This window comes from Carcharodon carcharias, chromosome 20 (assembly GCF_017639515.1).
Source record: "Carcharodon carcharias isolate sCarCar2 chromosome 20, sCarCar2.pri, whole genome shotgun sequence".
Lineage (NCBI taxonomy): Eukaryota > Metazoa > Chordata > Chondrichthyes > Lamniformes > Lamnidae > Carcharodon > Carcharodon carcharias.
The window spans coordinates 17,154,207-17,169,259 of record NC_054486.1 but is presented as its reverse complement, the minus strand read 5'-3'; the positions used below and the strand labels follow the sequence as shown (position 1 = coordinate 17,169,259).

At 42.3% G+C, this 15,053-nt stretch overlaps 1 protein-coding gene across 1 annotated transcript in view; it reads right to left on the bottom strand.

Annotated features, from left to right (window-relative positions):
- Positions 1-12,779, bottom strand: part of LOC121292707 (cytochrome c oxidase assembly protein COX16 homolog, mitochondrial) — a 49,195-nt gene extending 36,416 nt beyond the window's left edge. Inside the window, exons 1-2 of the mRNA XM_041215011.1 lie at positions 12,593-12,779; positions 688-765 (exon numbers count right to left, since the gene is read on the bottom strand). Coding sequence (XP_041070945.1) covers positions 688-765; positions 12,593-12,643 — 129 coding nt within the window. The 5' untranslated portion in view covers positions 12,644-12,779. The remainder of the gene's footprint in view (positions 1-687; positions 766-12,592) is intronic.
- Between the last annotated feature and the right edge of the window lie 2,274 nt (positions 12,780-15,053).

Below are 15,053 nucleotides of genomic sequence, written 5' to 3'. Positions count from 1 at the left end.
TCACACCAAGCCATAACCAAATTGAAATTTAGACTGGTATAGGCACTTTTTCCCCTTTTAACTTACTATCTTGTTGCAAGACGAACAAAATATCAAAAATTAAATGCACAGCCTTGATCCTGCTAGAGAGGAGTCACAGGCCTTTTGATAGGAAAATTCAGCTTCGAATCACACACACAATGCATGTGCATGGACAAGAAGTGAGGTGAGCATCAAGTACAGCTGTGATTCTCTCTGCAGATGAATAGCCTGTAACACACAGTGCCCTGACTGGCTCACACATTATAAAGGGCTGCCTAGATAAAACGCCAGAAAAAAGTTGGCACCTTCAGGAGAGGTAGGAAGCAAGGGCAAAGAAAATACATGTGGTAACATGTTTTATACCTACTGTTCAATTTCATTAGATAACTACCAAACTATCAAGCTTAAGAAGCTCAGAGTTAGGGGAAGAGGAAACTTACAGCTCATTTGAAAAAGCACTGCACAACACTGCTTCAAAAATAACTTCAATTTCCTAGATTAACAATGTTATCAATTTAATAATGCAAATTGCAGAGCTGAGACAGAGCTAGCCATAGAATAGGTTTCAGCTGCTAACATTGATCATTATGCACGGCAAGTTTCAGATTAAGGTGCTTTGCAGCAAATACAGGCTATGAATTGCCTGCGGATTCCTTTATTGCTCACCTTTCTCTTCACCTTTTGAACATCGTACCGAACTTGCGCAAATTCGCGGAGGCCAAAGGATCCACCAGTAATAAGCAACTGTGAAACAAAAAAAATTAGGTTAGCAAAATAAATCTGTGCATCATGCACAAATACTCTGGAGGTGAATGTCAGTTCATCTTATTATTTTTGCAAGTAGGGACCTCAGTGACGTGGAGAGACAAGGTTTTCCTTAGGGAAGGGATAGTTTTGGGGAAATTTAATAGGACTGTTCAAAATTGAAGGGGGATGTGATAGAAAAGATAGGGCAACACTGTTTCTACAGGCAGGAAGGTCAGTAGCCAGAGAACATAGATCTAAGGTAATTAGAAAAGGAAATGGTGGGAGTGAGCAGAGAAAGGAGAGTTTTTTTAATGCAGTGGCTTCTCTGACCTGGAATGCACTGCCCGAAAAATGATCCAATGGTAATTTTCAACAGGAAAATAAATAACCATATGATAAAGAGAAAAATTGCAGGGCTATGGGGAAGAGCAGGAGCATCGGAGTAATTGGATAGCTCTTTCAAAGGGCTGGCACAGGCACAATGGGCCGAGTGGCCTCCTAGTGCTATATAATTCTCATTTCAGTTTGCCGATGTTTTAAACACCTGTGAATGGTTCCGGCTTTAAAGCAATGTAGGTCACAAGGAAGAAAATGAAGGAAAAAAATGAGAATTTTACAATCTATAGAAATACAATCTATAGAATAAGCTGTACTCCATGTTGGGTGCAACCTTAAAAAGGTTTGTAAAAGCATGAACGCAATCGTACAAATTGGATCACAACTCATCACTGGATCATGAAACACAATCATTGTAAAGAATGCCTGCTCTCTCAAGTGTAAAGAGACAAGCACCCTTTTCAGAAATGTGAAAGTTCCTGGCCGTTTTACACATCTGCAACAGTTTGATGAGGCCATGAAAGGACTAAGGTTATGTGCACTGGAATATAATGTGCCACTCCAAGGTTTTTAAGGAGACTATACTCTTTGCATGTTGCAAGTAAAAGCTACCTGCATTTTAAATGATAGAACATGGCATTAAGATAAAATAGTTATCCAATGCTCCCAAGCATTTTACACAGCACTTCCATGTGGCTCTTTATACAACATGACCTTCCCTCCATCATGTCAGGAGTGGGGGTGTTTGCTGATGATTGCAGTGTTTAGCACCATTTGCAACTCCTCAGATACTGAAGCAGTTCATGGCTTCATTAGCAAGTAACATTCATGTCACACAAGTAGTAGGCAATGGCCACGTCCAACAAGAGAGAATCCAGCCATCTCCATTTGACATTCAATGGCACTACCATCACTTTATTCCCCACCATCAACATCCTTGGAGTTAACATTGACCAGAAACTTAATTGGACTAGCCACGAATGCTGTGGCTACAAGAGCAGCTCAGAGGCTGGGAATTCTGCAGTGAGTAACTCAACTCCTTACTCACCAAAGCTTGTCCACCACCTAACAAGTCACAAGTCAGGAGTGTGATGGAATCTCTTCATTTGCCTGGATGAATGCAGCTCCGATAAAATTCAAGTAGCTCGTCACAATCCAGGACAAAGCAGCCTATTGGATTGGCACTTTATCCACCAGCACACATTGGCAGCAACGTGTATCATGTACAAGATATACTGCAGCAACTCATCAAGGCTCCTTCAAAAGCACCTTCCAACCCCATAACCATTACCACCTAGAGGGACAAGGGCAGCAGATGCATGGGAACCTCACCACCTACAAGATCCACTCCAACCCATACATCATCCTGACTTGGAACTATATCGCTGTTCTTTCACTGTCACTGAGCCAAATTCCTGGAACTCCCTTCCTTGCAGCACTGCAGCACCAGATAGACTGTAGTGGTTCAAGGTGGTGGCTTATCACCCACCTTCTCAAGGGCAATTAGGTATGACCAACAATTGCTGGCCTAGCCAGTGATTCTCATGTGCCATCAATAAATTAAAAGAATGCTGTTTGAAGCAAGTTCATCAGCATTAATCCTGAAGTGCATCAATTTCTACCCCAATCCACACCATTCCAGATAGCAAGTAAATGTGCAAAACATCCCCTTTAAAGCATTAACTCCTGCTACGTTTTGTGTGTTAAACACGAGTGTATTAATCCACTTTAGATACACATTATCCTATGCATTTTGCGCTATGGAATTAGTTATGGAAAACTGATGCAAGATCTTTTGATGCTGAAGAGAAATGGAAAAAAAGTAGTTTAGTCTACATGGTGGAACTCTGCAAAGCAAGAAACAGCTGTGCAGAATATTATGCAGCCAAAACAGTTTATATCAAACGCTATAAGAGAGAACCCACAGGGGCAGCACTCGGTGGCGCAGTCTCTCAGGGTTGCATGATGTGTTGCGACGTTCCAGGATAATAGGATAGGAACATTGCTGTCAAGGCAGGGAGGATAAACCAAGCAGACATTTACCATCCCATCCATCGTTTCATAATGGAGTTTTTTTGGTCAGCTTTAACCACTGTAAATGTTATAATAAACGCTATGCTTGTAATGGGTTTGTGTCAACACACATTTAACATATTGGGAATAATATGCGATTAAAACAGACGCACTTAAACCTTGAACTTAAAAAAAGTAAAACATTAAATGAAAGCTTTGATTTTTTTGCCAGTATACTTATGTAACATTCCTAATTCACTCCAAATTGTTGCTGCAACTAATAAGCTCCCTTATACTTGTGAAAAACTATTAGAAACTCATCAGGCACAGAGAAACAGACAAAGTGACAGGTCACAAAGTAGTGCAATTCAGGCAGGCCATTCAGACCATCCAGCTCACCCTTCCTTAAAAACCTACGAACTCCCCCATTTCTAACTATTTCTCGACTGACTTCTCTATCATTCCAGAAGGATGTTCCAGGTACTAATCATTGTGACAAAATCCTTCTCCGTATCAGGGCCGAATTTGCATTTTACAAAAAATAAAAGCAGAGTGACAGAAGAGCTGACTCATGTTCCATAGCATTGGCCATGTAACTATACGAGGAATGGGTTAGCACCAAAGTCCTGGTAATGCACCTGCATACTTGACAAGTTTCGTTATGTCATCTGTAGCCTTTTTCAAAAGGTGAAATTCTTTCACCTAATCCAGACCCAATACTGTAGTCACAAACAGGTAGAAATATTGAAACAAAATGAAAAGATAACAAAAATGAAAGAAAAAATAGTGCCTTGCACAACTTCAGGATGTGTCATGGCATTTTAGAGACAAATAACATACTTTTTAAAGTGTTGTAGTCACTGTTGCAATGTAGGGAATGTAACAGCTAATTTGTACACAGCAAACTCCTAGAAGCAGCAATGTGAGGAGCGGCAGATAATCTGTTTTTCTTAGTGAAGTTGGTTGAGGACAGGACACCCAGGAGAACTTGCCTGCTTTTCTTCATGAAATGGAAATGAGGTCCAAGATCACGAGACATCAGGAGCTGAGATAGGATCTGAATGTACCATTGTTAGAAGAATGGAGGATTCCTATCAAAGGAATCACTTGATGGAAGTGGAACATTCTCATTTTGTGCATTAGCTGTTTCACATTTAGATTTAGCTTACAGGGTAAATTGCCACCAAGTCAGTGAACCATTCACAGAAAGAAACAGTGAGATTCCGCAGTCAAGGAGCAGAGGGTTACAAGTTTAGTAGCAAAGGAGGAAAGGGTGGGGAATGGTCAGGGTGAATCCTTCTACATTAGCAAGAAGAGACAATGGTGCTGAAAAGCCTTTTCACATTTCAACCTTTTTTTTTAAAAAAAGATTTTTCAGTCAATCACCTCTTTCCAGTAAGAAAGAATCATTATTATACTTGCTCAATTGACAAAGATAGTTGAAAGATTTTTTTTTGGTGCAGACAAGGCAACCACTCCAGACAAGAAAAAGAACCAAAACAGAGGGACACCCGATGAGCTCCTCACAACCAAATCACTGATCTTGGGAACACAAAGGAGGCGAACAGAGGAAAAGTTGGAGGAAAGCTACTCAAATGCTGAACGACATTACCAGGAGCCTGAGTGAAAATCAGTTACAAGATGTGTGGGGCTCAGGGAACATGGGACTAAAAAAGTCGATGGAAGTGACAAAGCAGTTCTTAAAATACGCAAAGATGATAAATAGAAGTGCTGACTGCTGCTTTCGTTTTTATCACCAATATAATTTAGTGATTCAGAGAGAAGATACTGTGGAGTAAGATTTACAATGTGCAACTGGGCTGGCATGACAACTCTCAATTTTATCGATCGCAAGGTAAAACCAGAGCCAAAAGTAGAATAGAATTTACATCCCTTAAGACATCATATAATGGCTTACGGTGAAAAGTAAAAATCAAAACTGCTTCTGAGCTATTTCTTGCAATGGCTACCAGCTACATCAATGTGTACCCAGTTTCTCAACAGTTCCCAATCTGTACTCATCTCCATGATGAAAAGAAAATACACTGGAGTTGCAACTGTGTGCATCATAGTAAAAGGTACAACACTTGAAAACCATTGAGCTGTTACATATAGAACAATCAATACCTGGGGGTAATTACAAGATAGGAGTCCAGGCTGAGTGGATAGGAACTGCAAGATCATCAACATTAACAATTGTCAAAACACTCCATTGTGTTGGCTAGTGTTTGTAATATGGGTCATCGATGATTCACTGCTTGCTTACCCTTCGCCCTTGAAAAATATTGCCTCTTTAGACTGATTTCAAGACCCATTCAGCTGTCCCATGTTCCCACAGCATATATTTTGTTCGCTTTTCCTATTTACTGTCTAAAAGGAAAAAGCAAACCGTTGCAAATACCTACAGATGGGGACATGAATGAAATCAGGCAGTCACTGTATTTAGTGAAGCAACCCTGGGCCTCAGCTATCCACTGTGGAACAGGTTGCAGCATTTCTGAAACGTTCTTCAAATAAGGCTATGTTTGAAGTTCGACCCTTCAAATAAATGTTCATTGGTAATGCTGCTTTATAAGTCAAGTTACTAGAGGCCTGTCCCTTGTATGAAGCTACATACAGAACACATGACCCCAGGTTTGATTCCTGATCTAGAGTGAACTAGTTGACCTTAATGAGTGAAGGAAAAGGGCAGTAACAGCTTACCTCAGTCCTTCTCGTTTACGTGGTGGAAGAAGGAAAGGTGGTGGGCAGGGTCCAAAAAGTTAACATATTGGCGCTGATGGTTACTATCCAATGCCTCTTGGTGGTAAGTGTGTATCTACACTTCTCAAATAAAACCATGAACAGATTTTATGATTCCCACATTATAATAGCTTATGGTCTAATGCTCAATGTTTAAATCATGCATGAAGAATACGACTGTATTGGGGTAACCAGCCTAAAAGCCCTGTACCTCAACAGGAGTCCACCTCTTCAGGAGAGAAGTGCAGAAATATATAGATCCATGTTGAGTTAAAGGTATGTACCATTTATTTGGGACAAGGAAGAAACGAGCCATGAATTGCAAATCCTCACAAATAGCTGAACGATTTGTGCCTCTCCCCCTCAGTTAGTCTCAGAAAATGGGTGTTCACCCTCAACCTCCCAGGAACTTCAAGAGGTTGCTGCATTTGCACTGTTAAAGCAAATGAAGCCTGCTGCAGAAAATCAAAGCCAGTATCTAGCAACATATGGACCATTTTAATGATGAAAATTTAGTTCCTGAAATGGCACTCAACACCTCAGGCCCAAGAAGGCAAATCAAAATCAAAATGTGACATTGACAGGGAGGCTGCGAGTTGATTGACTGGTGAGTACAGCAGATTTGTTGCCTCTCTCCAGAGTTAGGCATTTGATCTAAATTATCTGCCAGTAATAAAATGTATTCCAAGATAAATAGCTTTAAAGTTATCAGATAGATTGAAGACTAAAATTAGACAACTGAGCAACGCAACCCTACTTGAAAAACACAGGTGGCTGATTAGTAAGTAAAACAGTAAATATACGAGTATTTTGATTTTATCTGTTAATTTAATAAATAGAAGTGTGGCAGGGGGTGCCTCAGACCTGTGGAATGCTCATCCTGTCCCAGGTGGGAACTCCAGGACACCCTCCATGCTCCAGGCAACCACAGGGGATGGAAGTGTTGCCAGCTGAAGGAGCTCGAGCTCTGGATTTTGAAGCTTGAGCAACAGCTGACATCATTGTGGTCCATCAGCAAGGATGAGTGCTTCATGGATAACACATTTCAGGAAGTGGTCACCCTACTGCTTAAGAAGGTGCAGACAGGATGGGTCTGGGAGACTGTCAGGTAGACAAAAAAGAACAGGCAGGTAGTTCAGGAGAACCATGCTCCCGATGCCATGCATTAGTGAGTCCATAAATAGGTTAGAAATAAATAGGTGGTTGGAGAGATGATGCAGGAGGAAGGCTTTAGATTCTTGAGGCATTGGGATCAATTCTGGTGAAGGTGGGAATTTTGCAGGCTGGACAGGTTGCACCTCAACAGGGCCAGGACCAATATCCTCAGGGGAAGGCTTGCTATTGGGGTGGGTTTAAACTATCTAGGCAGGGAGAATGGGAAGCTGAGTATAGATTTATAAAGGGAAAAAGCAGGCAGAAAATTAGTAAGAGTATGGAAAGCAGAGGAAACAAGGTTTGAAAACAGACAAAAATGGTATCTGGCTGTGCTTAATGGCATATGCCTAAATGCAAAGAATATAGTGAATAAGGGAGATGAACTGAGGGCTGATTGAGCTGATAAGTGGAAGCATGTTTTTTTTTTCGCAATTACTGAAACATGGTTTAGAATGAGGCAGGAATGACAGCTTAACATTCCTGGTTACATGATTTTCAGGTGAAATAAAGAGGGGGATAAAAATAGAGATGGGGATGACAATATTATTGATTAATGAAGCAATTACACCCATGACAAGGGATGATATATTACAGGGATCATCAAATGAACCTATATGCTTGAATGAAGGAATTAAAAAAAGGGAGGAAACAGCATTGCTGTGAGTGCACTACAGACCTCCAAACAGTCGGAGGAAGATAGAAGAGCAAATTTGTGACAAATGCAAAAACAATAAGGAAGGACTACTGGGGCATTTCAATTACCCTAATAACTGAGATACATTTAGTGTAAACGATACAGAGGACACGGGATTCCTGAATTATATTCAGGAGAAGTATTTTAGCCAGTAACCAAAACAAAAAATGCTGGAAAAACTCAGCAGGACTGATAGCATCTGTGGTGAGAGAAACTGAGTCGACGTTTCGAGTCTGTATGGCCCTTCTTCAGAGCTAAAGAGAAGTAGAAATGTGATGAAATTTATACTGTTTGGGGGTGGAGAGAGCAGGTGAAGCTGGATAGAAGACCAGACCAGGTGGGGTCAAAGGAGAGATTGACAAAGATGTCATGAACTAAAGGACAAAGTGAGTGTTAATGATAGTGCTAAGGGCTAAAAAAGAAGGTGCTGATAGTGTTAAGAAAGCAGAATGTGATAATAGCAGAACAAGGGTAAGCACTCTGTGAAATAACATGAACAAGTAACAGATGGCCCTTGTGGAGGTGGTAAAGAGAAGTAGAAATGGGATTTCTCTCTCCGCAGTTGCTGTCAGAACTGCTGAGTGTTTCCAACATTTTGAGTTTTTGTTTCAGATTTCCAGCATCCACAGTATTTTGCTTTTACTTTAGCCAGTTTGTGGCAAGCCCAACAAGATTTGGAGTGGGGGAGAGGAGTGGGTGGCGGAGGCAGATTTAGTTTGAGGGAATGAAACTGAGCTGGTGGAAGAATACTTTTGTGATAGTCATCATAATTCAGTTAGATTTAACATAGTTATGGAAAAGAACAAAATTGAAATGGGAGTAAGGGTTCTAAATTGGGGGGAAAACCAACTTTACAAGGCTGAGAAGTGACTTTGCAAAAGAGGACTGAAAACAGTTACTTGAAAGTTACTTGGGTGTTGGAACAATGGGAGGCATTCAAGAAAGGCTCAAGGAGTTCAAAGCAAACATGTTTCCACAAAGAAAAAGGGGAAAAAGGGCAGGGCAGCCATATCTAGAGTCCCCTGAATGACAATGTACATAGAGGGTAAAGTAAGACAAAAAAAGGAAAGCTTGTGTCAGAGACCAAGTGCTCAACACTGCAGAAAGCTTAGACGTGTACAGAAAATAGGGGTGAAGCTTAAAAGGAAATTAAGAAAGCAAAGAGAGGGCATGTAAAATCAAGAAATAAAACACCTTTGGATTTAAGTTCCTAAAGAGCTAGAGGATAATTAAGAAAAGAGTAAATCAAAAAGGTAAGCTGTGTGTGGAGACAGAGGATGTGGATAAGGTTCTTAAAGAATACTTTGCAGCTGCCTTCACAAAAGAGGAGACCTACAATGACAATGTAGTTAAGGGGAAGAGTGTGAAATATTTGGTGGGATAAACATTGAGAGGTAGGAAGCATTAAAGGGATTGACACTTCTGAAAGTAGGTAGAGTGCCAAACTCGAAATGAAATATATCCCAGGTTGTTAAAAGCAAGGGAGGAAATTGCAGAAGCTCTGAGCATCATATTTCAACCTCTTTTAGCTGTAAATGTGGGTGCCAGAGGATTGGAGGGCTGCCAATTTTGTATCATTATTTTCAAAGGGAGGAATAATCTGAATAATGATAGACCAGTTAGCTCTGGTTGTGGGCAAATTATTGGAACCAATTGTGAGGGAGATAGTATAAACCTTCACTTAGAAAGGCACAAATTAATTAAGGAAAGTCAGCATGGATTTGTTAAGGGAAGGTCATATCTAACTAATTTCACTGAATTCTTTTGAGGAGATGACAAGTAGGGTTGAGGAGGGCAATGTGGTGGTTGTGGTCTACATAGAGATTAGAAAGGCTTTTGAAAAGTCTCACATAGCAACCTGTAGTTGTTTCAGTAGCGTTGAAACTGAACTTGTGACGGTTTGAAGTTTGACATTCTTGTGCAAGGTGAAAAGCTTCAGCAACATGTCTCTTTTTTGAGAAATGTTCAAGTTCAGTGCTATCAAGCAACCAGTGAGTTATCTCCAAAACCAATTACACTTTTTACTTTCTGCAATCTTTTACACTGATTCAATTTGCCAGATCAAATCCTGCACGCTGGCCAAGCCCCCAGGTCAAAAGTGCAAGATTTCACCGACTGCAGTAGTTTAGGAAGGCTCTTTTATCTATGAATCATTGGATTCCAGTCAAGCAACACCTCAATTTTAAAATTCTTATCCTTGTTTTCAAATTCCTCCTGGGCCTCATCTCTCTCCTCATAGATACTGAGTGAATATGTTAAGTGGAAGGCATTTCACTAACTTTGGGTCCCCTTTTGGTACATGTTAAGTTATGTCTACATCTCAATACATTCATCGTCACCTATTCCTACTGCCCACACTAGTATCACATTCTCACACGGTCACTTTATTCCTTTAACCTCAACATTCACTGAGTTTCACCCACCTCCAGTTCAAATGCCAGCCACAGTCCTCTAAGATACTCTACCCCTTAAGCTGCAGTGTCCCTCACCGCCTCATCTTACCCTTTTCAACAGTCTCGCTCTGCCTCTCAGCTCCCCACTTTTGTGTGACTGCTAAAATGGTGGTTCGGATAAAAAGAAAAGCAAGGTTTAATGTGTAAACTATTTACTGTGTGCTGGTTGATCTCGCAGGGCATTGCAAATGAAGTGGGGTTACAGGGTGAGGAACAGTCATCCATTTTTCTTACTTTCCAAATGGATTTTGTTTTATATTATAGTTTAGGAGCAGGGTAATTTGGGAAGCAGAGAAATTGAGTCCAGTCGGAGTATATTTTATTTATTTAGCGAACACAAATCCCTGAAGCCAAGTGATAGCCTCTTTACTTGCTGGGTTTAAGGTGATTAGTACACCACTTAGTCTGTAGAGGGGACACCCCTCGGTTATGTGCAGTATTGTTTGTGTATTCCCAAGTGCATAAGGCGTTTGTATTGAGGTGCCAGCGGTACAAGATTGCTGCACAGGGGCCTTGGCCTGTCCTGAACCTATTTAACAAGGAGCACTCTCGCCATGGTAGTTCAAAGCCTGTCATTCGACAGATGGGGTTTGTCACAAGGAGCAAGCGACTTCCTGTGTTTCCCAGTCTTTGATCCAAAGGGTGTCTGTTACTCAGCAAAGATGCTCCATATGGGGCACCGAGATGGAAGGCGGGTTGAACAAGTATATTAACTTCTTTTGTACTGACTTAAGGAACTGGGAGATCTTAAAACAGCCTCAGTTTCCACGCTCCACACCCAATTCCACCTAAGCATCACCTCTCTCGACCCCTCCACTGTCTCTAAATGGGCAGTTGCTTGTTCGACATTCAACATGGGATGAGAAATTTCATCCAACTCAATATTGGGAAGACAAAAGTCACTGACTTTGATTGCAGTTGTAAACTTTGTTTCATAGCCACCAACTCCATCCCTCTCCCTGGCAATGGTGTGGCTGACCCAGACTGTTCTCAACCTTAGTATCATCATTGGCCCAGTAACGGTGACCATTTAACCTATTGTCGTAAAAACCTTCCCGGTTCACTAATGTCCTTTAGGGAAGGAAATCTGCCGTCCTTAACTGGTCTGTTTTACAAGTGGCTCCAGACCCACAGCAACGTGGTTGACTCTTAAGCACCCTCTGAAATGGGGATGGCAAGCTATTCAGTTCAAGGACAATTGGGTATGGGTAACAAATGCTGGCCTTGCCAGTGACACCCACACCCCATGAAAGAACAAATTTAAAAAATCCTACTTCCCCAGCTTTGCTTCATATCAATTGATTCCTTTACCTATTAAAAAATATATTGATGTCAATGTTGAAAATTTCAGCTGATTCAATGACCACAGCCATTTGAGGGAGAGAGCTCCAGATTTTCACAATTGTGTGAAATCATGTCTGAGTGGCCCCAGCTCTAATTTTAAGATTATGCCCTCTTGCTCTGGATTCTCTCACCAGGCAAAATAGCTTCTTTGCAATTACCCTATCAGATCCCTTGATCATTTTGAACCACTCAATTAGGTCGCCCCTAATTCTCAACTCAACAGAGAGCAAACCAGGTTTATGCAACCTGTTCTTTCAATTTAACATCTAAAGCTCTGTTATCATTCTCATGACTTTACACCATACCCCCAATAAGGCCAACATATTTTTGAAGAGGTTTGTGCCCTGAATAGAATGCAGCTCTCTAGATGGGGTCTGCCCCAAGACTCCACAGTGCTGGGTGGTACTCAGGGCTGTAACATGACCAGGGAGGCAGGTTGATTCAGGAAGGGAGAGGCAAGAGCCCTGGTCTAGTTTTGGGCTTGAAATAACTTACAGCAGAGGCTAAAGCAGGAAGCAATTCAAGAGCTGCAAGAAACAGGCAAAGAAACATATGTTAAAGTCATTTGAAATAACTGGGAAAAATTCCTCATTGTCTTACCCATCCCCTCTTCCTTCACCTCCCAAGTTCCCTTTCCCCCTTTCTAATCCTGCTTCACTTTGTTCTGGCCTGTCTCCCATTACTCATCTATCCCATCCCTTCCTCCACTCCCCATTTCCTCCTATCTCAACTCCCACGCCATTCTCACCTCTACTCTCCCCATCTCTTCACCCACCAGCCTCTCTGCTTCCTTCCCCACCACCTCTTGCTCCATTTCTGCCCCTTTTCCCACCAACCCCTCCCCTATCCAAGCTCTTCCTCATCCCCTCCATAAAAACCTTCCCCCTTATCTTTTCCCTCTCCCCGTTATCCCCAACCCTCTCCCCTTCCTCTCCCGCTTTTCACCACCAATCCGTTCCTTCCAACCTCTCCCCTCACTCTCCCCCGTCCCCTCCATCCCCTCCCCCTCCCCTCCATCCGCTCCCTCCTCTCCCCCTCCTCACCCTCTCTCCTCCCTCCTCCCCCCCACCCCCCTCCATCCTCTCACCAACATGGGGAGCCCGTATTTCAGCGTCCTGCTCCTGCTCAGGAGGCCCATGACATCCAGACCGGGGGGCTCCGTCGGCTGGAACCGCTCGACACTAACTCCCCTCCCGGGAACCAGACGGCTTGGGGGTAGAAAGTCGAATCAGAAGTTTGATCTCCGGGGGATGTTTTTAACCGCTGCACGTGCACTTCCGGTTCCGTATGTGCAGCGCGGATCCCATTCCGGCCTGCAGAGGGGCCGGGGACATTAGGGCCGGGCTGCAGCCTGGAGACACTCAGGCAATTCCAATGTGAGAGGCCCTCCACTGTTTGCAGTATTTCCATTCAATGTTGTTAAATACTGGTGTTAGGATGCTCAGTGTTTTGGAACATAGCACTTAGGAGCAGGCCATTCGGCCCTTCAAACCTGCTCCTCTATTCACTTATCACAGTATGGTTATGGTGCAGGAGGCTATTCAGCCCATCATGTCTGCACCAGCTCTCTGAGCATTTTAACTTAGTGCCAATCTCCTGCCTATTCCCCGTAACCCTGCACATTATTTCTATCTAAATAATCATTCAATGCCCTCTTGAATGCCTCAGTTGAACCTACCTCCACCACACTTTCAGATAGTGCACATTCCAAGCCCTAACTAACTATCTGGTTGTGGTCTCAAGTCCACTTTCCTATCTGCTTCCACAATCCTTGATGATCAAAAATCTGTCAAACTCAGCCTTGAATATATTCAATGACCCAACCTCCACTGCTTTCTGGGGAAGAGAATTTATTAACAACCCACTAAGAGAACAAAATCCTCCTCATCTCAGTCTTAAAAGGGACACCTCTTATTTGTTTTGTATATTGGTTGCAGCACAGTCTTTCAATAAGATCACCTTCTAAACTCCAATGTGTATAGGCTCATCCTGTTCCACCTTTCTTCATAGGTTAAGCCCTAAGCTCTTCAACCCAGGAATGAGTTGAGTGAATCTCTTCTGAACTGCTTTGAACACAATTATAACTTTTTTCAAATACGAAGACCAAAACTGTACACAGTATTCCAGATGTGGTTTCACCAATGCGCTTTACAGCTGCAGTAAAACTTCCCTGCTTTAATATCCCATTCCCCTTGCAATAAATGCCAACATTCAATTTGCCTTCACTTGCTGCACCTGCACACTCACCTTTTGTAATTCATGAACCAGGGCACCCAGATCCCTCTGTACCACTGAGTTCTGCAATCTCTCTCCATGTAGATAATATTACGACTTTCTATTCTTCTGCCAAAGTGGACAAGTTCACATTTTCCCACATCATACTCCATCTGTCAAAATTTTACCCCCTCACGTAACCTTTCCATATCCTTTGCAGACTCTCTACTTCCTCTTGACAACTTACTTTCACACCGATCTTAATGTCATTGATAAATTTAGCTATCATACATTTGGTCCCTTCATCGAAATCACTGATGTAGATGGCAAATAGTTGTGGCCCCAGCACTGAGGCTTGTGGTGCTCCAGCAGTTACAGTTTCCAACCTGGTAAGGGCTCATTTAACCCTACTCTCTGCTTGCTGACAGTGAACCAATCATTTATCCATGCTAACAATGTTACCCCCTACACCATGTACTCTTATCTTATATAGTATGGGCTTTGGCACCTTATCAAATGCCTTTTGGAAATCTGAGTATATTCTTTTTACATGGACAGGGTATCACGAGTGAATTTTTAGCTCTGATTGTTTTGTTTTAACTGATTTTTAAAAAATTAACTGTAAAGCAAACAATTAAACTCTGCTCTCTAGATAAGGACATGAACAGTGGTCGAGGTAGGGACTAAGGAGAGTCAAGGCCCAAAGAGCCATTCCCCAGCAGATCAAGAGGAAAAAAAATATTTGATCCTTTATTTTTAATGTTGCTACGTTTGGAACATCGCGGAGACAAAATGTTGCGTAGCGCCCGTAACTTTCAGCGTGTATACCCATCAGCCATTTCCTGTATGCTGCCCCATTGAAGTCCTTACCTGAGCCCTCAGCAGCAGAGCTCCTGTGAGACTTTGCCCTCTGGCAGTTTGGCACCAGCGCTATCTTTGTCCCTTGCTCTGGCTCCAGGTAACTTGTTCCCAGTGACCTACATGCACCTCTCAGCTACTCTCTAAAGTACGCACAGTGTCAGTAACTGAGCTGGTGTCTGTAAATATGAGAGCAAATAACAGTGTTCCTTTTCATCACTGATTCCTGCTCTTCCACCTCATTCATTTCCACCCCTCATCATATTGCGGTTTTTAGATGTCTGAAAGGCAAAAGGCACGAGGGTAGAGTTGTGGTGAGGGGAGGGAGAGAAAGCAAGAGTTGAATGCCATGTGCAGCGGGTAAGTCGAAGATTTTTATTTATTCATGCATGGGAAGTGGGTGTCAGTGGATAGGCCAGCATTTATTGCCCATCCCTAATTGTCCTTGAGAAGGTGGTGATGAGCTGCCTTCTTGA